We start from the raw sequence: 24,308 nt of genomic DNA on the forward strand, positions 1-24,308 counted from the left end.
AAACAAAATAGCCATCATCAGATGTAAAACGGTCGGTCAGTCAGGGCTGCCCACTATCGATGGCCCTATATGCAACTACTGTAGAACCCATCCTCAGTTCGCTCCCAGTCTTGGTATTTATATTATTATTATGAGATCCAAAGTATTACTAATCGATCATGTTCACAAAAGATCAACAATCAGCCTGGATAACCTGAAAAATCTATTTATAAATGCTGTTAGGTAAGAAAGCAGGTAACAACCGTTATTTCTGACGAAATATTTCAAAGCTCAGCTTTCTCAGAATCGCTATAGTCGAGAACAGCTATGTAACTCGGATAGACAACATACACAACGCTAAGAAGTGATACCATCATATTAAGAAAGGATACATAACCTCATGTTAGTTGACATAAGGTGTGGAAGAACATTCACAACAATCAGCTTACGTCAGGTGTTAGGACAACATGGTATAAAGTCGTCAATGACACGATTCCCCTGCGCAAAAAACTACAGTCTATAAACCTTGAAGATTCACCACATTGAGACAAGTGTAAAATAGCTGACAGATGGATAAACATGTCACTATGCACATGGAATCGGAAATGACCGCAACAAGAACTCGCTTGACTACTGAGGGAGGCAACGCAATACGTCGAGATACGAGAAGTTGTCACACCAGAGCAAAATCGTTACCACGTCCAACAAAATGATATGGTAATCTGGCTAACGGGTCAACTCGTACATTACCTAATAAAATCATAAACATCGAGTTAACTGAAATTAAGTGTAAAACGAAATCATCTATTTTCCAAACGAAGAAAGAGCATGGAATCCATGCATTTGAGCTATTACAACAATGTACAGATTGCCGAGTGTCTGCCTTTTGTTTTGTATTTAAGATTAATACTTTTACTCATGACGTTACTTGTAAAAAACTTATACACTCGAAGCAGGTTAAAGATGGTAAAAAGTAAAAGCTCTTCGACGAAGGAGAATAAATTTACTTTGTAAATTAATTTATTTTTTTAAATTGAAAAAGGAACGTCAGTTTTTGCGCGTTCGAAAAATTTTCCTTATCATTTCATTTGCAACTGAGAAGTAATTTGATTTAAATCAAACGAAATATTTACGTCAGTTGAGTTCTTCCATTGTCCAGGAGAATTTTATCTTATTTATTAAAATATAAGGCACGGAAGCAGTATCGAAAAGGCAACTAAGTTGTGCGGAGGAAAGGGGAAGGGGTAATAGGCAAAAAATATACATTTCCCTTCAATCTGTCCTTGACCTCTCAGTGACGTGAGGAATCGCTAAGAGCTACACGTGGTTCGGATTCCACGTTAAACTGTAGTCCCCTTTCCGCAGCTGGGTAACTGGGAACACGCAAGCCGTCGATGACTTGCACTCAGTTTACGACCTGCACTCTGATACGGGTCCACACGTAATCAATATCGATACAATAGCGCTTGAGGAATGTGCAGTTCTAGTGCAGCATTTGTACAATTGCATCCACGACAACAGTGCGAAAAATGGGTAAAAGCCAGTGACCTGTTGGATGCACACTTCTCTTGTTACTTGATTTCGGGTATTAGAAAATCATTCGGGGCTAATCTTCATAAAAACTCAATTCATGGGCTGTGCTCCCAAATCAAAATAATTTTCTCCCATACATTCATTTTCTCGGATTTTACTGGTGTTTAGCACGTTGTTACGTTGAACTGTCTTTCAGTTCTGAAACTTCCTTTTGGCATATTCTTCCTACTTTTGCTTCAGATAGTTCATTTTTGCTCTAAGGCTTGGGTAAAACATCTGCTTCATCCGTTTAGTACTGGCACGATGCGAGCTTACAAATAATGTCGGAAAATACCTGCTTTTATCCGTTTTTCACGTTAAGGCTATTCTGTTTTCGCAAGCCTACCCGTTACACACATACGTTCTCATGCAAATACAATGCAACATTGCGTCAGTTATGACTACAAGGTCTACATTTCCATATCACACATTGGAGGTCAAACCTATCTTTGGCAGTTAAGTCCTTGACGTTTCAATGCCATTGTTGCCATGAATGTCTCTTTTGATTTAAATTTGAAATAGCCTCTCACTTAACTTACTCGGTCAAATTTGAATTTGCAGACGTGAAGGCCTTTATTAACACAAGCGTACCTTAAATGTTTTCTGTTTCGACTCCTTATTGTCTACAGCCAAAGGATTTACTTCGTGGAATATACTGGTTTCCGTCAGGTCACGGAAGTTAAGCAACGTCAGATGTGGCCAGTACTTGGATGGGTAACCGCTGTCCCGGCTACCGATTTAGTCAGCACAGTGGCTCTCTCTCATCAATTAAATATTATAAGTGTGCAGTTGATGTTCATTCTAACATTTTTACCTTTTCTTAACTGGATAAAAAGTCCTCCGTCCTGATTTTCAGAAAATTTGAGAAACAAGACCCTACCTGACTACCCTAGCAGTTTCAAAAATGGCTGTGCGGAATTCTCGCAGCTAGAACCGTTCTTTAAGAATTGCTATTGGATTGCTTACATGACCAACAAGAAGTGGTACTGGAAAATCGGTTTAGGAAATCCGGCTTTGTGAGTCCCATGTCGAGATAGTGACTGTTGAAGATTATTCCATCGGGCTGGGGACGTTTAGCTCGGCGACCACCTCCACGCCTCACCCTCCTCCCCTCCACCAGTGCTATTCGAGAGGAATAGTCTGTGTGCCAACATAGAACTACCACTGCACTACACACACACCCCTTACAGGCATTTAGACTTATCAGGTACATTTAACACAGTGCTCGCCCACTTGGCGAAGGACAGATGCCAGTGTGCGCTAAGGATAGGAAAAACCATTGTTATTACACTGCTGAATCTGTCTCTTGTGGTCTCCCAGCAAGTCACGTACTACGGCTTAGCCTTTTCTGTCTTTTAGACGGAAGTAAACTAATTAGTTAACCTGTACATATCATTTCTTTAGTAATGATGATAGTGGACTCTCGAAAGATTCCTTTGATTTGTGTCTTTCTCCAACAATCCCAGTGTTTTCATATCTATGTTACTTAAATGACAACTCAATTGTCTGACTGTATCCCGTTCTCATAAGGAAAAAACTCCAATTTTAACGGCTAAAACCAAATAAGTACGAATTTAATATGTGAATACGCGTACTTACTACCACTCATCAACTGTCGTTTATCTGTAAAAAATTACGTTAGTGTACTATCAGTGTTTGCAGTTTACCGAATCTAAAGAGCACAAAAGTACGAGTCGCTGAACAAACAGTTCCGTTTGACAGACAACTACAACCACAATGGTCACAAAAACCATAAACGACGTATTACTTTGCGATACCATATTTTTGTGCAAAAAAACACATGTTAACGCATGCAATACTTAAACGGTTATATTTTCCAAAATAGAAGCTGCTGTGTTTCCATGCGGTCTACCTTCAGTTGTCTTCGTAGTGCAAATGTAATCAGAGGATTAGAACACAGCGGTAAGGAACAACTTGTGACAAAAACACTGTGGCTTTCGAAAATGTTCTCCTGCAGTGCGGCTATTACGAAGACGCGAACATATTGTCATTGCCAAGTGTGGAAACCGTTCTATTCCACTTTCAGTCACTTCATTGAAACTCCACATTAGCACTTCCGATAGAAATGAGGGAAGAACATAGAACTACATAGAAGAAATTATTTTACGAAACATGATTCTCTAATCAGTGGATGTGTTAGTACATTATGTTTCTGGCAATTTCTTACGTTTTTGCCAAGTAATACTTCATTCATGACTTTGTGGATATGATGCACATAATTGTCTGCTACACGCTGTTGTTTATTGCGCGACGTCTACTTCTGCAGTTTTTAGATTGTTTAACCTCCAAAGATCGACTCAAAACAAATTCAGAGGTTTACAGAAAAAAGACGTTGACATCTCACAAGAGGCCCATCAGAGCTGTTAATCATAAATTTTGATGACTATTAAGTACGTTGCAGAAAACCCACAGGGAGGCTAACGACTTTTTCTGCAACGGCTCGTAGTTTCCGAGAAAATCGATATTGAAATTTTAAGCGTACGGCCTATAACTGTAGCCCTATTGAAGTTCCACCAAGCGAGCGTAGCACGGCAATTAAGGTTCGCGGACACCATGCCTTCGGTACGGGTTAAAATTCCAGGTCCGTACTCTTTTTTTCTTAATTTTCATCCTATAGAACATCATTGAATGGTATATGTCATGCAAGTCCACCCGGTGGGAGGAGCGCCTGGTCCCCGGAACGAATCCGTCGGCGGACTTGTATCGAGGTCCGGTGAACCGGCCAGTCTGTGCATGCTTTTTAGGCAGTTTTCCATGTGCCTCGCTGAATGCGGATAGGTTCCTCTTATTCCGCCTCAGCTACACTACGTCTGCGATTGCTCCGCAAACAAGTTCTTCACGTACGCGTACACCACCATTACTCTACCACGCAAACATAGGGGTTATACTCGGCTGATGTGAGACGTTCCCTTGGGGGGTCCTCCGGGGATCATACCGCACAATAACCCTGAAAGAGTGATTCGGTGTGTAGCGGCGGAGGTAATCGACGTGGGGTTGTGGACTGCGGCCTGGGACGGAGTCTCTCCTTCGTTTTTAGATCCCCGGTCCATGTACAATACAATACAATATCTCATGCAAAATCATTCTAATATGGACATTTTCGTGGTAATAATTTCATTAATATGTCAATCACTACAGCAAACTTCCTTCAACCGCGTATTCCGTTTGTTACAGAACAGATAACGGATTCATCTCAATTGCTATCGCATGCTGTTCAAGAGGAAAATTCTGGATGGTATTTGTCGTAGAAGGAACCGAAATCCAGATTCGTAGAGTGCCATGCATATTTAATGACAGCAACTTTATTGCTGGCACGCGGATTTTTCAAAAGCGATACCGGAAAACACCACGCGTATTTTATCATTCCTGTTAAAGCAGGTGCACTAAATTGATTCAGAAGTAAATACTGTATTTTTATGGAATCTTCTCACGAAGAAAGAAAAAAGAAAGAAACAAGGAGTACACAGACAGGTTTTTTACCACTACCACTAGCAGGTATTAGTCCAGAACATCAACAGCTGCTTGGAGCTCGCTGGCTCGAAATATTACCAACGTGACTATTATAAGTGATACGCACAAAACTTCAGTGATACTAGTGGCCGTCGCATGAAATATATTCCAGCCAAGTACTCGAGACTGGTCCCCCAACAACGAACCTAAGACTGAGAATCCGTGATTACAGGTCTCATGGTCCAGTTATCAGTATATTAACAGCAATCTAATTTGGTCTCAGACTTTCGGGCTATGATACAATCCTTATCAGTCTACACGTTGACTACTCCTCTCGTAGCCAAGCCAGCAGACAATAAAAAGGAGTGTCAGGTTCATGATTGTTGTGTACAGTACAACAGCATAGGAGTACCAATACGTAAAAATTCAAAAAGCAGGAACTTCAGTGTTTTAATATCCTGAAGCGTAGGAACTGGACAGGTCACGACAGTGTGGAGGCTGTCACCACGGGCGTCATCTACTGTGGGAAACTGAAGGCCGACAGCTGTGGCGGCCAACGCCCTGCGTGTGGAGTCGGTGCAGCTATATAAGCCGGGCGCTGGCCACTCCACAGCATTCGACGCACACGTCTCTGTCAACTTACAACATGAAGTTTCTGGTAAGTAGCACTTCCAGCTACCATCCAACCACTTAAATTCGTATATCATACGAGTATGTTACACCTTCCATTGGGAGAGTGAGCGACACCTGGCCTGTAAATGTTCTACATCTAATCGAAGAATGTATTCGTTCTCATTTAATAATTATTTGTCTAGCATATAACTGATTTAATGATCTGCCTCCGTAAAAGATTACTTTCTGTCACATAAGTCTTTGAAAATTTGCATTACTTTCTGATCTCATATTAGCAAGGCTTAACTGCCGATTGGTTTCCTCTTAAATTTCTTTTTCCTTGTGAGCAAGTACTTTGCTCTTCTAATGACAAAAGGGACATGTTATAATCTGTAAACATTTGGTCGGTGTACCCTTCCGCAATATGTATGAATACGGAGTCATAGACTCTTGAATAGAAATATTTCCCTTGCCAAAGTACACCCTCCCATCAAAACATTCCTGACTTTTATTGAAAAAGACGAAATTCGTTCTTGGGTGTGAGGCTGGGCTTCATAATTTAAATATGGCTCTGACTGATCCGTTCTTGAAGCCATATTATCAATTAGGCAACTAAATTTTACATGTATAGCGAATGTCGTTCAGTACAAATAGGTTGCAGTGCGTTCAGACATCGGTGTGAGTCTATATGACACTACACTAAGTTGGAAGTGTAATTATCTATTTTTCTTCAAATTTAAAGGCCCCCATAGCCGTTAAGTTGTGTGAACGTAAATATTTCATTTGGGAACCCCGCATTAAAAATCGTTAACATTTCCTGTTTACATTCACACTGCGCATGCAAGAACAGCCCTTTGATGACAGACAGCAGCAAACAGTCAGAATTTCCTGTTACTTGCTTTCTGCACTCTAAATTCGGACCCCCCTCAATAATTTTAACCTCCCTCGAATTACCTGCGGTAGCAAATTTGCGATTCGTTGATACTTCATGACGCGTCCTGTCGACTAATCCTTTCTTTTAGTGAAGATCTGTCATAATTCCTTTTTCTCTTTAGTTCTATACAGTACCTCCTTATTAGTTACCGTATACACCCATCTAATATCGAGAATTCTACTGTAACAACGTATAATTGAAGTTTCACGATATATATATTTTGAGATAGTTGATAATTTTCAATCAGAGAAAAATCCAGTCTGAATGGTTGCACAAGGAATATTATCGTTTCTAATGTGTCGGTGTCGATTAATCTGTATTGCACCGCAAAGCTCCTGCGAAGACGTAAATGTAATGTTCACTTCTTTTGTAGGTGATTGTCTTGGCCGCCTGCGTGGCCGTTGCTTGCAGCCAGGAGACGCGAGAGAAGCGCGGCCTCCTTGGGGCGGGAGTTCTGGCCGCCCCCGGCGCTGTGTTGGCGCCGCGCGTCCTCGCCGCCCCCGCCATAGCCGCCGCCCCCATCGTCGCCGCCCCCGCCATCGCCCACGCCCCTCTTGGCGTGGGGCTGGGCTTGGCTCACCCCATCATCGGCTGAAGCGCTTCTAACTAATCTATACGTGTCTGTGTGTAGTGCGTGTGTATAAATAAACTCTCTGTAGCCTTATTTAATGTTTTCTTTACTCAACAAACCATCGCATCCTTTTTATACACCCTGTTGTACATAACGGAAGTGCTTCAGAAATCTAGTACTTCTGCTTACTTGTCTGCTCCGCTACCAGCAATCTGGTCATTATTTTCACAAGTTTGTATATGTTGAATATCGTCAGATATTGCAGTTTAGTATCAATGTGGTCGTTCTAGAGAGTGTTGTTCATTACATACATACCTGAAAGTATTTAAATTCATTTCACAGAATACATATTGATAAGCCAAATCGCAGGTTCAAATCTTCCTTCGGGCATGGATGTGTGTGATGTCCTTAGGTTAGTTAGGTTTAAGTAGTTCTAAGTTCAAGGGGACTGACGACCCCAGAAGTTAAGTCCTGTAGTGCTCAGATCCATTAGAACCATTTGATATGCCAAAACACTATGACTACTCTTGTGAAACAGTGTTGGTCGAACTTTCGGACGCAGTAAACCGGCGACTCGGTTTTATGAGGATTCGAGAAGTCCTCTGTGCGTTTGCACAGGTATGTTTCACCAGATGTCCAGGCACAAGTCACGCGTTTCACATAAATTACGGGCCAGTGGTTTGTGTGAGCTGAGCTAGCGCCCGATAGCGTCCAAGATGTCTGCCATCAGATATAGATCAGATTAATTTTTGGCCAAGGTAACACTCATCAGACCATTGTAACACGATTGTGATCTTATGACAGTGCCATCTTGCTCGGAGATAGCATAGTCATCAGGGTAGACATCAAGAGCGGAGAAGGTAGTACGCAGTACCTCTCACGTAGTCCATAGCTATTACGGTGACCTCGGATACTCCCATGAAAGCCGAGATTACATCAAAGGAAAGCACTAGATGAGACATGCTTGTAGTCTATCAATTATGTTATGATATCTCCACATTAAACAAATGGTAAAAGAAACCATAGCAAAACTAGAAAGGGAATTACAATTCATTCATCAGAAACAAAAACATTCAGGTTTACCAACGACTTTGTAAATCTGTCAGACAGCAACGGACATGGAAGGTCAGTTTAACTCTCTAAGAGAGTTTATAAGATCACCGAAACGAAAACAAGGGTAAACAATTGTCGATAAATTAAACGACATGATATTGAGGGAATTAGATTAAGAAAAGAAGGTACTAAAAGTTGTAGAAAGTCCATGCTATTTGGACTATAAAGTAACTTGTTACGGTTGAACTAATGATATAAACTGTAAACTAGCTATAGCAAGAAAAGCTTCCCACAAAAACTACGATCACTTGGAAAATACACTTTCTAAGCCTCTTTATACACCTGAAACATGATTTCTATTCAAATTTAACGCCTGTCGCATAAGGCTGGGGATAGTAAGGCCACTGAGGATAGAAACAAAGTTTGCTTTAAATACACGCTGTAACGTTCGTGAGCGTTAGTTTCATCTGAGATTGGGCAAGGTGAGTTGATGTTAGTGAAGAATGCCCTTACGGCAACTAAGACGCTGTTATCAACACCTCACCGAGTTTGAAAGAGGTCTTCTAATAAGGCTACTAGAAACTGATTGTTCCTTTTGCGATATTACAATAATACTTGGCAGGAATGTACCCACTTCACATGATCCCTGGCAGCGTTGGTCACGAGAATGAACGGTTGAAGGATGACCTTGCTCCGGGTGGCCACATGCCAGTACTGAGAGGGAAGACCATCGTGTTCAGCTTATGGCTATGGCGCCGGTACTGCATCTACAGCAGCAGTTTTAGCCGCAGTTGGTACCGTAATGACACAAAGAACCATTAGAACTCGGTTACTTCATGGTTAGCTCTGAACCGGACGCCCTGTATGGTGCACTCTACTGACCCAAACCACCAATTGCGACTTTAGTCGTGTTAAGCGAGAACTCAGGGTGGAGGCTTATTGTGTTTTCTAATGAAAGCTGGTTCTGCCTCGGTGTCAGTGATGATCGTTTACTGTTTAGAAGGTGGCCTGTCGAGGGCCTGCAACCAACCAGTCTGCATGCTAGACATACTGAACATACACCTGGAGTTATGGTGGAGGAGGAGGAAGAGCACTCTCGTGGACACCACATCCATCCAGACTACAAATCTGTTCGTCAATCTGGTGATTCGACCAGCTGTGTTGGCGTTCATGAACAGCATACCAAGGGGTGTTTCCCAACAGGATAACGCTCGACCATATACCACAGTTGTAACACAACATGCTCTACAGAGTGACGACATGTTACCATGGCCTGCTCGATTACCAGACCTTTCTCCGATCGAGCACGTGTGTAACATCATCAGACGAAACTCCTGGGCCATCCACAAACAGCATTACCGTCCCTGTATTGATAAATCAAATGCAACACTCATGGATTCCATCCCACGAACTGAGCAACTATACAACACAATACATGCACGTTTACATGCTTGCATTCTACATTCTGCCAGTTACACTGGTTATTAATGTACCAGCATTTAATATTTGCAATGGCTTAGCTCGTGAAAGTGTCTCGTATGACATTGTAGCGTGTATCCTTGATTCTAGCGTGAGTCCTGCCATCTGTGTATCTTATTGTCAGCCAGCTTTGCCAGGGCTGTAGTCCCGCACTATATATATGAACATCCACGGAAAGCTGTCTCAACGATCCCTCTGATACTTACTTCCACATAAGCTTAACGACAGTGTGCTTTGGGCCCTTCGAATTACCTATGGAACATGAAACTAGCATTTATTGCATTATGAAGGTAAAATTTTGTAACTGGAAGTGTGTATAGTGAAGAAATTCCACAAGAACGATGTCTTTCCTCTACTGGAATTCAATTCGGTTACACAGATTATGAATTTTGGTATTAATGGCAAGAAGACTGTAACTTGACTTCGTCAAAAGACAGAATAATTATTTGGGTATGACACAAGTTTACATTAACAAAGTGAACTCATAATAGTTTATACCTAAATACATGTGAGATAATTCTTTCGCAATGAAGTTATAGGTTCCATGCCATATTTTAATACGCATTACTTATTCTACGGGAAATGTACGACTTTGTGACTTATTTGTCAATACAAACAACACTGTCGTAGTTTTCGTATAGAAATAATTTAGGACTACCAAGGACTGTCATAGCTAGGTATGCTCAAAAACTAAACATAGCGCATTATAGTGCTTTAATATCGTTACTGTTAAGGAAAGGAACATTTTATGATCAAACAGCGATTGAGAGGACGGGCAGGTTTCACGCATGCAATGGTTCACGAGTTACTTCAGAACTAAAGAATTGCAGAGTAGCTGGGAAGTGGCGAGAGAGAAGCAAATATACCTTCAACGTCTGGGTCGATCATGTATGAGTTTATAAAATAAATACATTTTAAAACAGCAGAAAAGTAAATTCCACTCTTCGCTGAATGCTGATAATTTTAATCATATTTCGGTAGTGTAACTTGCTATCGTGCAGATATTCGTTATCATTTTTCTGTCTCATCAATTTACAGAAATGGTGCCGCCGAGTTCAAGAAGTGTAGAATCAGAAGGACCGGAGTTTGAGGTAGCTCCTGGAATATCTACTGGTGAGTCTAGCTCAAAAATCCATTGACTCAACGAAAAACAGACGGCGACGTATAGCAGTAATGACACCCAAGCTTGCAGCTGAAATTGAGAAATATAGGATCAGTGGCTGAGAAAGCGTTCATATAGTGATAGCTACAATCAAAGTTCAATATATCCAAATTTTAGTAGCCAACGGGACAGCTATTCACAATTCCCGAGAGAAATTCCTAGTAAAGGACTACTGAAATGAAGAACCAGTTTAAGGATAAGAAACTGAAAGCTACTGCCTTCCATTGGGATGCTAAATTACTATAAGTAGTAACAAGTAACGATGCAGCAGAAAGTCTGCCTGCGGTTATTTCAGATTGTGGTACTGAACAACCTTATGGGATTCATGCATATCAATCTGAGACTGGGAAGGCGGGCTACTGCTTAGCACAATATTATTCATAAATGCGATTTTCTGTTATGTGCTAAAATATTAGTTGGATTGAAGACTTGTTTTGCATGAATATCTCTTGTATTTATTCTACAGGTGTCACATGCATGGAAACATTCTCAAAAGTGTTATTGAAGGAAAGGCTGATTAAAGAAGGAGAGGCCCAAAGTAAAAATTGCACAGCCGTTGGTGAGGAATCGTTTGTTAATAAATCTGAAAGTGAAAGTCAGTGCTAAAAAGTCAAAGACACTTGGTTCATGTCGATTTGTATAAAATACTCGATTTTGTTCAAGATATTATTCGAGAACACTAAGGTAGAGTGATCATTGTAAATTTAGTTGAGGAGCATATTTTTGGGCCACTGAAGCCATAAATCACAAAAGTAATTTTTTGACTGAAAATGTTTGTGTTCCTCGACGAATTTGAATTATTCCTATAATGATTATACAGTTTACAATATTTGCATTTTTGATCATAATTTGTTTTCTGATTTAACAATGGCTATTGTCAATGCACTGGATCATGAGGCCGTAATATCACACGAAAATATTAAAAGGGCTATAGTAAGAATCGGTCAAATCCCAGAAATAATCAATACTGGGCTCAAAAATAATTTATATTTCCATCACATTTGACTTGAGTAACAAATTTCTTAAGAGATGTCGCTCTCTGTGACTTAAAACTAAGGATTTCATCACCTAGTTATACCTAGTCTATAAACTAGATAACTAGATACTTTGAGCTATACCACATAGTGTGGCGTCAAGTTTATGGATGACTGCAATAGGTAACTTACAAAAGAAAAAAAAATCTATACCACTCTTCTTTAGCACCACATTTCTAAAGTTACCCTTCTCTTCTTGTCTAAACTGTTTATTATCCTTGTTTCATTTCCACACGTGGCTAAACTCCATACAAATACTTCCAAAAAAGACTTCTTAACAGTTACCTAAATTCGATGTTAACAAATTTCTTTTCTTCGGAAATGCTTTCCGTGCCATTGACACTGTAGATTTTATGTACTTTCTTCTTTGGCCATCATCAGTTACTTTGGTGACAAAATACTAAATCTCATCTACTACTTTCAGAGTCTCGTTTCGTAATCTAATTCCCTCACTACCAGCTTTTCAATTAGACTACGTTCCATTATCCTTGTTTTGCCTTTGTTGATGCTTCTCATATCCTCCTTCCAAGATATAGTCCGTACCGTTCAATTACCTTTACAGGTCCTTTGCTGACTCTAGAAGAATAACAATGTAATCGCCAAACCTCCAAGTTTTTATTTCTTCTGCTTGAATTTTCATTCCTGCTCCAAATTTTTATTTTGTTTCCTTTACTGCTTGCTCAAAGTACAGACTGAGTAACACAGGCGACAGGCTACAACCCTGTATCACTCCCTTCTGAACCACTGCTTCCCCTTCATGCCCCCGATTCTAATAAGTGCCCTCTGATTACTGTACAAGTTTTTAACAGCCTTCCGTTCCCTGCATTTTACCCGAACCACCTTAAGAATTTCAAAAATAGTATTCCAATCATCACGGTCAAAAGCTTTCTCTAAGCCTACAAATGCTATAAACATCGGTTTTCCATTACTTAACTGATCGTCTAGGATAAGTCGTAGGGCCAATACAATCTTGTGTGTTCCTACATTTCCCGGAATCCAAACTGATCTTCCCCGAGGTCAGTTTCTACCAATTTTCCCATTCTTCTATAGAGAATTTGTGTTAGTAGTTAGCAACCATAACTTATTAAACTGATAGTTCGGTAATATTCACACCAGTCAGCATCTACTTTCTTTGACGTTGGAATTATTACAATCTTCTTCAAGTCTGAGGGTATTTCGCCTTTCTCATACATCTTGTGCAGCAAGAGTTTTATAATGATTTGCTCTCCTAAGGCTGTCACTAGCTCTAACGGAATGTGTATTACTCGTGGAGCCTTCTTTCGGCTTAGGTCATTCAGTATTTTGTCAAATTCTTCTCCCACGATCATATCTCCCATCACATCTCCATCTGTGTCCTCTTCCATCTCTATAAAATTGCCTTCAAGTTTATATCAATTTTTATAGAACCTCTATATACTTATTCCCCATTCCAGCTTTACCTTCTTTGCTTAGATGGTTTACCGCCTGAGCTCTTGATGTTCGCACATCTGCTTCTCTTTTCTTCAAAGAATTCTTTAATTATCCAGTATCTACTATCTGTCTTTCCCCTACTCAAATATGCTTCTAAATCCATATGCATCTCAGTCCTTATCATTTGGGTACCAAATTACATGAAACTCATATTTTCGTGCAATAAAAACAAACTATGGCTTATCACATAGAAAAACTAATTTTGAAAAATAAGAGCCATCCTAATGCGACGCTATTTTTGAGAGAAAAGTATGTGTGAAGCTCTGAGTAGGAATGTTATTGGAAGTGTTCTGGTCAACCTTGGCGATAATAAAGAGTTTTTCAAAAATATGGATCCAGTTTAGCTAACCTGAATTTCACAACATAGAAATGGGACTTGAAGAGTCTAAATATCTAAGGAAAGATAAAGGTGCAGAGTTTTGTTTTGTTAGCCATTAGTAGCGTAGCTAAGCAGCAAAGCAACAATGGGGGACACAATGAACATTTATAGCCTGTGTGAAAAAAAGAACAAACAATCTGTGAAACATTGTACATTCTTTTGTATGTAGACTGTTAATTCGCAGTTTATACTTCATGAACTATAAGTCAGTTAAACTAGATCCATTATTTGAATAACCCTGTATTTTATAATTTGATTTAGAAGAAGTTCCTCAGTCTAGTCCGTAGCAATTAAAGATACTGGATGGAAAAAATCTTGAAGTTATGTTTGTAGGAGGTCAGCGATGACGAAACACAGTGTTTCCTTACCGTTTTGTCCTCAAAAGTTTACTGCATAGGACATTAGCGTAATCATATTGTGCCTCCAGCTGATAATGAATTGCAGTAAGATAATTTTTAGGGAGCGCCCAGCATTGGACCGTTATTTCAGGAAGTCGGTGCTTAGGGCCAAACAACGGATTCAGTGGTTCATGGGATTTCTGAATGGCAAATATGATTGCTGGGCTTTAGCGTTTTAGATGCGTGTGTGACAGTTTGTTCATGCTGATCAGCGCATATTGAGAGGTGTCGATGGCCTGAATTATGCGTTTTGTCAGGTCGTAAATCTGCAGAAAAGTAGCGGACGTTAGATATCGCTATAATTTTTGAAAACCCGGCTAACACTACTGTGAGAATTTATATTTCGCACCATTCTCACGTAAATAGTTATGTGGTCTGGCGATCTCGGTGACATTTGATATAAATTTATAATAATAGTTTCCATGGAACGACTGGAGGTCTTCTAAGTTGGTGAGCACATAATTTTTTTCTATACTTTAGCGCATTTTATGGAACCTCTATACGTAGTGTCACATACCAATATATCATCTAGATGGTTTGCCCCCCCCCCCCCTCCCTTACTTCAAAAAAGGAAAAAAAGCATTGGAAAGTTACTAGTCCACTAGAAACTCTGAATGATGTTTCGTTATATCCATACAGTCCAAATGTTCTGTTAGCAAATATGAATGGGTGTAGCTGTTCGTTCAGCAGCAATTGAAAATGTGCTTTGGGTAAATAAAGTTTAGAGAATAACTGGCCACCCTTTTCTGGCCTTGAGATGGACTTACGTCAATCTCTCACTGTGTATTATGTCTGCTTTAAAATCACCTCAGAGGGAACTATTTGGACTGTATGAAATTACTAATAGTGATGTCTATTGACTTAATGTGTTGTGTAAGGGGATGTTTTGTTGCACCAGACTACCTAGTTTCGTCTTGAGGGCATCGAACAATGCTACCGGCAGAGATAGATGCTGAAGGAGATTTTAACTGAATCTGAAGAGCATAATTATTTTGTACCCCCTAAGCCTGTTGGAAATAGATGTGAAAATTCAGTGCATAGTGAAAGATCATGAAATGGTACTACTGTTGGTAAGTACAATGATGAAGGCGTCTCCAATTTCTAAACCTTAAGAGGGAAAAATTTCCACACTTAAAATGTTTTGTGCCTGAGGTGATAGCACAACTAAGACAATAATCCAATGAGCGACTACCTTGTCCAGTGACGTTATTCCACATTTACCACGCACACCTATGCAGTGTTGCTGCAGGACGGTAATGTGTGTGATCTTGGCTGAATAGGTTCAGAACCGTTTCTGGTGTGTATCCTCATTTGTGATAGACACTGGCGAAACGGTATCAACAAGGATTTTTATCAGGTGGTTGTTACTCGTACATCTTGTGGTTGTGCTGTGAAAGGGTTAAGTTGTGATTGGAGCGTTTACGCTAAGGTGACATTGTACGTGCCAAACGATGCGGCCTTTGCAAACTTCTGCCACGTACTTCTTTACACTATGCGCATAAAGTGTTTCTTTATGAGACTGTTTCTTTGTAGACCAGAGAAGACAGTCCTGAAAAAAAAATTCTCAGTTGTCCTTATCTGTACTTCGCGTCACATATTCAACTACTTCTACAGTGCCCAGAGTACTTCGTTATTGGAATAAACGGTAAGTGCTGCCTGTATAATAACATCACTACGAGTCTGAGGATCAGCTGGATCAGTGCAGATGTTCATCAAAAGTATATTCGGCAGAAGTCTGTTCCGGCCAAAGGCTTCATCACGAAAAGTGTAAGTATAAATCGAAAACAGTCTAGGCCATCACGAAACATGCAAGCATTTGACACAGGCAGAGACGACCAGACGTGCACAAATCCATCTTTCAGCCCGCCTGCCACTGTTGTTGTTGTTGTGGTCTTCAATCCTGAGACTGGTTTGATGCAGCTCTCCATGCTACTCTATCCTGCGCAAGCTTCTTCATCTCCCAGTACCTACTGCAACCTACATCCTTCTGAATCTGCTTAGTGTATTCATCTCTTGGTCTCCCCCTACGATTTTTACCCTCCACGCTGCCTTCCAATACTAAATTGGTGATCCCTTGACGCCTCAGAACATGTCCTACCAACCGATCCCTTCTTCTGGTCAAGTAGTGCTACAAACTTCTCTTCTCCCCAATCCTATTCAATACTTCCTCACTAGTTACGTGATCTACCCATCTAATCTTCAGCATTCTTCTGTAGCACCACATTTCGAAAGCTTCTATTCTCTTCTTGTCCAAACTATTTACCGTCCATGTTTCACTTCCATACATGGCTACGCTCCATACAAATACTTTCAGAAATGACTTCCTGACACTTAAATCTATACTCGATGTTAACAAATTTCTCTTCTTCAGAAACGATTTCCTTGCCATTGCCAGTCAACATTTTATATCCTCTCTACTTCGACCGTCATCAGTTATTTTGTCCCCAAATAGCAAAACTCGTTTACTACTTTAAGTGTCTCATTTTCTAATCTAATTCCCTCAGCATCACCCGACTTAATTTGACATTGCATTCCATTATCCTCGTTTTACTTTTGTTGATGTTCATCTTATATCCTCCCTTCAAGACACCATCCATTCCATTCAACTGCTCTTCCAAGTCCTTTGCTGTCTCTGACAGAATTACAATGTCATCGGCGAACCTCAAAATTTTTATTTCTTCTCCATGGATATTAATACCTACTCCGAATTTTTCTTTTGTTTCCTTTACTGCTTGTTCAATATACAGATTGATTAACATTGGGGATAGGCTACAACCCTGTCTTACTCCCTTCCCAACCACTGCTTCCCTTCCATGCCCCTCGACTCTTATAACTGCCACATGATTTCTGTGCAAATTGTAAATAGCCTTTCGCTCCCTGTGTTTTACCCCTGCCACCTTTAGAATTTGAAAGAGAGTATTCCAGTCAACATTGTCAAAAGCTTTCTCTAAGTCTACAAATGTTAGAAACGTTCCTTAATCTTTCTTCTAAGATAAGTCGTAAGGTCAGTATTGCCTCACGTGTTCCAGTATTTCTACGGAATCCAAACTGATCTTCCCCGAGGTCGGCTTCTCCTAGTTTTTCCATTCGTCTGTAAAGAATTCGTGTTAGTATTTTGCAACTGTGGCTTATTAAACTGATCGTTGGGTAATTTTCACATCTGTCAGCACCTGCTTTCTTTGGGATTGGAATTATTATATTCTTCTTGAAGTCTGAGGGTATTTCGCCTGTTTCATACATCTTGCTCACCAGATTGTAGAGTTTTGTCAGGACGGGCTCTCCCAAGGCCGTCAGTAGTTCCAATGGAATGTTCTCTACTCCGGGGGCCTTGTTTCGACTCAGGTCTTTCAGTGCTCTGTCAAACTCTTCACGCAGTATCGTATCTCCCATTTCATCTTGATCTACATCCTCTTCTATTTCCATAATATTGTCCTCAAGCACATCGCCCTTGTATAGACCCTCTATATACTCCTTCCACCTTTCTGCTTTCCCTTCTTTACTTAGAACTGGGTTTCCATCTGAGCTCTTGATGTTCATACAAGTGGTTCTCTTATCTCCAAAGGTCTCTTTAATTTTCCTGTAGGCAGTATCTATCTTACCCCTAGTGAGATAAGCCTCTACATCCTTACATTTGTTCTCTAGCCATCCCTGCTTAGCCATTTTGCACTGCCTGTCGATCTCATTTTTGAGACGTTTGTATTCCTTTTTGCCTGCTTCATTTACTGGATTTTTATATTTTCTCCTTTCATCAATTAAATTCAATATTTCTTCTGTTACCCAAGGATCTCTACTAGCCCTCGTGTTTTTACCTACTTGATCCTCTGCTGCCTTCACTACTTCATCCCTCAAAGCTGCCCATTCTTCTTCTACTGTATTTCTTTCTCCCATTCCTGTCAATTGTTCCCTTATGCTCTCCCTGAAACTCTGCACAACCTCTGGTGCTTTCAGTTTATCCAGGTCCCATCTCCTTAAATTCCCACCTTTTTGCAGTTCCTTCAGTTTTAATCTACGGTTCATAATCAATAGATTGTGGTCAGAGTCCACATCTCCCCCTGGAAATGTCTTACAATTTAAAACCTGGTTCCTAAATCTCTGTTTTACCATTATATAATCTATCTGATACCTTTTAGTACCTCCAGGGTTCTTCCATGTATACAACCTTCTCTCATGATTCTTAAACCAAGTGTTAGCTATGATTAAGTTGTGCTCTGTGCAAAATTCTACCAGGCAGCTTCCTCTTTCATTTCTTAGCCCCAATCCATATTCACCTACTACGTTTCCTTCTCTTCCTCTTCCTACACTCGAATTCCAGTCACCCATGACTATTAAATTTTCGTCTCCCTTCACTATCTGAATAATTTCTTTTATTTCATCACACATTTCTTCAATTTCTTCGTCATCTGCAGAGCTAGTTGGCATATAAACTTGTACTACTGTAGTAGGCGTGGGCTTCGTATCTACACTCCTGGAAATTGAAATAAGAACACCGTGAATTCATTGTCCCAGGAAGGGGAAACTTTATTGACACAATCCTGGGGTCAGATACATCACATGATTACACTGACAGAACCACAGGCACATAGACACAGGCAACAGAGCATGCACAATGTCGGCACTAGTACAGTGTATATCCACCTTTCGCAGCAATGCAGGCTGCTGTTCTCCCATGGAGACGATCGTAGAGATGCTGGATGTAGTCCTGTGGAACGGCTTGCCTTGCCATTTCCACCTGGCGCCTCAGTTGGACCAGCGTTCGTGCTGGACGTGCAGACCGCGTGAGACGACGCTTCATCCAGTGCCAAACATGCACAATGGGGGACAGATCCGGAGATCTTGCTGGCCAGGGTAGTTGACTTACACCTTCTAGAGCACGTTGGGTGGCACGGGATACATGCGGACGTGCATTGTCCTGTTGGAACAGCAAGTTCCCTTGCCGGTCTAGGAATGGTAGAACGATGGGTTCGATGACGGTTTGGATGTACCGTGCACTATTCAGTGTCCCCTCGACAATCACCAGTGGTGTACGGCCAGTGTAGGAGATCGCTCCCCACACCATGATGCCGGGTGTTGGCCCTGTGTGCCTCGGTCGTATGCAGTCCTGATTGTGGCGCTCACCTGCACGGCGCCAAACACGCATACGACCATCATTGGCACCAAGGCAGAAGCGACTCTCATCGCTGAAGACGACACGTCTCCATTCGTCCCTCCATTCACGCCTGTCGCGACACCACTGGAGGCGGGGTGCACGATGTTGGGGCGTGAGCGGAAGACGGCCTAACGGTGTGCGGGACCGTAGCCCAGCTTCATGGAGACGGTTGCGAATGGTCCTCGCCGATACCCCAGGAGCAACAGTGTCCCTAATTTGCTGGGAAGTGGCGGTGCGGTCCCCTACGGCACTGCGTAGGATCCTACGGTCTTGGCGTGCATCCGTGCGTCGCTGCGGTCCGGTCCCAGGTCGACGGGCACGTGCACCTTCCGCCGACCACTGGGGACAACATCGATGTACTGTGGAGACCTCACGCCCCACGTGTTGAGCAATTCGGCGGTACGTCCACCCGGCCTCCCGCATGTCCACTATACGCCCTCGCTCAAAGTCCGTCAACTGCACATACGGTTCACGTCCACGCTGTCGCGGCATGCTACCAGTGTTAAAGACTGCGATGGAGCTCCGTATGCCACGGCAAACTGGCTGACACTGACGGCGGCGGTGCACAAATGCTGCGCAGCTAGCGCCATTCGACGGCCAACACCGCGGTTCCTGGTGTGTCCGCTGTGCCGTGCGTGTGATCATTGCTTGTACAGCCCTCTCGCAGTGTCCGGAGCAAGTATGGTGGGTCTGACACACCGGTGTCAATGTGTTCTTTTTTCCATTTCCAGGAGTGTATCTTGGCCACAATAATGCTTTCACTATGCTGTTTGTAGTAGCTTACCCGCATTCCTATTTTCCTATTCATTATTAAACCTACTCCTGCATTACCCCTATTTGACTTTGTATTTATAACCCTGTATTCGACTGACCAAAAGTCTTGTTCCTCCTGCCACCGAACTTCACTAATTCCCACTATATCTAACTTTAACCTATCCATTTCCCTTTTTAAATTTTCTAACCTACCTGCCCGATTAAGGGATCTGATATTCCACGCTCCGATTCGTAGAACGATAGTTTTCTTTCTCCTGATAACGACATCCTCTTGAGTAGTCCCCGCCCGGAGATCCGAATGGGGGACTATTTTACCTCCGGAATATTTTACCCAAGAGGACGCCATCATCATTTAATCATACAGTAACGCAGCATGCCCTCGGGAAAAATTACGGCCGTAGTTTCCCCTTGCTTTCAGCCGTTCGCAGTACCAGCACAGCAAGGCCGTTTTGGTTATTGTTACAAGGCCAGATCAGTCAATCATCCAGACTGTTGCCCTTGCAACTACTGAAAAGGCTGCTGCCCCTGTTCAGGAACCACACGTTTGTCTGGCCTCTCAACAGATACCCCTCCGTTGTGCTTGTACCTACGGTACGGCTACCTGTATCTCTGAGGCACGCAAGCCTCCCCACCAACGGCAAGGTCCATGGTTCATGGTGGGGGGGGGGGGGGGGCGCCTGCCACTATGTCCACCATCACCATCAAAGCAACTCAGCCTGCTGCAACGGAGACACGAGAGTACTTGTGTATTCGAGCGCAGCGATTAAAGCTGGCGAACTTGGGTTTCCTCAAGCCTGGCAAGCTTCACGTGACTAGCTCATACTGCTGCGCCTGCCGATACGTTGCGCTATCCATCCCAGGTGACTACAGGAAAGCTAGGTATATGTTTGCGTTGGTAGTTTCACTGCAGCTTCGTTATCATAACGCATTGCAGCTCAATTATCATAACGAAAATAACCAAATGAAACTTTTAGGTGATTGAGGAGAAATTGAGAATTGTAGAATGTTTAACCACCACGAAACAGAGCCCAAGTCTAGCAAGATAAAAGTTTTTGTGCGTGTATGAGGCAACTTCAAAAAAATTGGAAGGGTCTTGCAATGCGAACTGGCTTTCCTGTAGTCACGTTGGATGGATAGCGGAACGTATCGTCAGCCGCAGCAGTATGAGCTGGTCATGTGAGGCTTGCCAGGCTTTCGGAAACCCAAGTTCGCCCGCTTTAATCGTTGCGCTCGAATACACATGTACTCTTGTGCCTCCGTTGCAGCAGGCTGAGCTGCTTTGATGGTTATGGTGGACATAGGGGCAGGCGGGCTGGAAGATGGATTTGTGCACGTCTGGTCGTTTCTGGCTGTGTCAGATTCTTGCATGTTTAATGACGGCGTAGACTATTTTCGATTTACACTTACACTGTGGGTGATGATGCCTGAGAACATAAAATATTCTATGATAACTTTATAAACTTTATCAACAGTTTCCTCACTCCTTAGATATTTTGAAAGACGACAGAGACTTAATGATTGACAAACGTGAGCAAATATGTGCTATGAAGTTGACGCCATTTATCAGTATATAGGCTCTCTAAATATGAGGCAAACGTTGTTTGAAATAGGAAAAAAAATTAGCTCAGTGGATATTAAAAACCACATTCTGGTGGTATGCAATGTAGTGTGAAGAAACCTACGCATGAAAGAAAATCTTCTTCTTTCCGAATTGTACTTTTTAAATCATCATCATACGAAAAACGAACTTCGTGTTGGCTAAAATGCATGTAGGGAATCTAGAGTGAACTATTTTGGTCACTCGGAATGAATTCAGCGAACCCGCAATCACATCCTGGAAAAAGTAATTAAAACTGGTGTAACTGGGGACATATTTGGCTGAAAGACACTAAGGTCACAGAGATAGAAATCGAAAATCGACTTTAGTACGTTTTGCGGTACAATACACATCCTTAGGTTCTAAGTGAAAATTATCTTGACTTTCAGAGATGGCTCTGCTTACCACAGAAATCATGTGTTTGAGGTGACCTGATAGCGGCTCGTTTTCAGAACAGCCAGAACTATTCGAAAGACGGCGAAGTTGTAGAGAAAACCGTTCATATCTAAATAAATAAATAATACCGAAATATGCAGAAAAGGAAAATAAAGAATTAATCAAATCCACAATTTCCTGGCCTACAGTGACCCAGAATGAATATATTTCATTGGGCCTCGCTTTTTCATACTCGGGTAAAGAAAGACTTTTCATCAACTTCCGAACACTACTCAAAACAGTATAACGAAACGAAACAGAATAAACCGCTACGTAGCGTAGCTCAGCGGACTAACAGGCATGCATGGACATGTTAAAAGCAGAAAGTGTGCACGTCTGGAGACGAGCGAGCCAGCGAAGTCAACGGCGAAGTCAACCGCCGACCCGGTACTGCTTTAAGGGTCTCCGGAACGCCCTATACTTGCAATGTTAAAATAACGCTTATAAATTACATCTTTCCTCACAAAGTATTTGAGGTAGGAAGTTGAACTTTTTACAGATTATTTATTGGAATATGGGCTACAACTTAACACAAGGATTTTACAAAATTTTAGTTCAGTTATTAAAGATGATTTTTTTTCAATTGTAATGAAAATTCACAACATTTTTTTGCAATTTTTTATTTATATATTCAAAAATATACAGTTTTTTGGAAAAAGGCTGTGTTAAATCATGCAGAAGGTACTGTGTAGCATTTACTGAAAGTTTGAAACAAGTATGTTTGGAAGATCCTTAGAAAACATGTAATTAGTATGAGAAAATAAAAGTTTTGGGAATCGAGCGACAAAGATTGGATTAACTTTTTAGTGCATTCCAGGTCCATAGGATGGATTATCTTCATCCTCTGCAAACTCCTTCTCCAGCTTCCTCTTGTTCCTCCTCCTGTTTACTCTTGCTTGCATTTCTAGACTCTTTACAGCCCTGTCTGCAGTCCGAAGGCGTTCCTTGTCTCAAGCAAGCATCGCTCGTACCATGTTAGAACCTATCTTCATTCCCATATTTCTAAATACCTTGCACCTTACAATGTTGCCATCATTGATAGTCGCAACAGCATCATACACACCAAAGTGAAGTGTTTCTATTCCAACAAATACAGTCTTGGGGATTCTCGACCATATAACACTATTTACACTTTCATTGGGGTTTTGAGTTTTTCCGTGAATACACTTTTTCAACAGTTCAGGTGCTGCTAAGTATTAATATCACAGGTTAGCCACAACACATACTTTATCTCACATCACTAAAATGTACCTGATGAACACGGACGTTAATAATAACAACATTTGACAGCAGTTTAACAGCGCCACAGAGGGTCACACCCATGTAGAACACATTTCAAAAAAAATTTAAAACTAGTTGTAGTCTTCGGAATTGAATAAATTATATATCTATTACAACGTAATAGTCTGCAGATTCAGAAAACGCAAAAAAGTAAAAATTGAACTTTTCATGATTTTGAGCCTTTCCGGAGCCCCTTAACGTAACTTACACTAGCATCACAGATGTCTGGCCATCGTCCGATGCGGTGGATGAGGATTCAAGGTCGAGTATGTTACCATTAGTTCCGATGCACTTTAGAAATTTACCATTTCCATCTGGATTCCAGAATGCTAATCACTGTGTACCATGTCCGTGACACCAAATGTTATTCCACATGAACTTCCTTATCAAATCGGAAAATTTAAACATTGTAAACACTTTAACAAATAATTCCCCATCGGTTAAAGGCTGTTAGTCTCCGTCTGTGGCCAACTATCAAGAAACTATACCAAAATAGATAAGAAAACTAAACAATCCATTTTATCAAACATTTCTATACAAAACCATCTATTTTATATGCTCTCCACGTTGTCATGGAAAAACCGTGACGAGTAATGAAACAGATATTTGACAATTTAATGATCTGAAACAGTAGAAGAATTCAATTGCAACAAACGACAGGGCGTAGACAATTTTTTGGATCGTTTTTGCAGAATAGAATACTTCACGCACTGTGAAAACTAGACAAATGAAATAGAAAAGGTTTGAAATTTAGAGTAACAATTTGCTTGCAAACCCACAAAAAATATCAAACTGTTAGAACATAATATCAAGTGCGTACCTCATATCTCACAAATTTCTCAAACATTTTTAACTCATATTTTAAAATAGAAGTTCACCAAACGTTTTTCTTTTTCCCTTAAACAATACAAATTACAAATATGTCGTACAAGAGCGACCAACTTCGCGAAGGTGAAAAAAT

General features: G+C 41.2%; 1 protein-coding gene across 3 annotated transcripts in view; it reads left to right on the forward strand.

Moving 5' to 3' along the window:
• The first annotated feature begins 5,569 nt into the window (after positions 1-5,569).
• Positions 5,570-24,308, forward strand: part of LOC126088156 (cuticle protein 63-like) — a 57,600-nt gene continuing 38,861 nt past the window's right edge. The window contains exons 1-2 of one of the 3 annotated variants that reach the window (XM_049906281.1): positions 5,570-5,680; positions 6,942-7,232. In XM_049906281.1, the coding sequence (XP_049762238.1) occupies positions 5,669-5,680; positions 6,942-7,163 (234 nt within the window). In that variant the 5' untranslated portion in view covers positions 5,570-5,668 and the 3' untranslated portion in view covers positions 7,164-7,232. Of the gene's footprint in view, positions 5,681-6,941; positions 7,233-24,308 lie in introns of those variants that run through there. The other 2 variants (XM_049906317.1, XM_049906302.1) reach the window with 2 other exon arrangements.

The sequence above is a fragment of the Schistocerca cancellata genome, chromosome 1 (assembly GCF_023864275.1).
Source record: "Schistocerca cancellata isolate TAMUIC-IGC-003103 chromosome 1, iqSchCanc2.1, whole genome shotgun sequence".
In the NCBI taxonomy this organism is placed as follows: domain Eukaryota; kingdom Metazoa; phylum Arthropoda; class Insecta; order Orthoptera; family Acrididae; genus Schistocerca; species Schistocerca cancellata.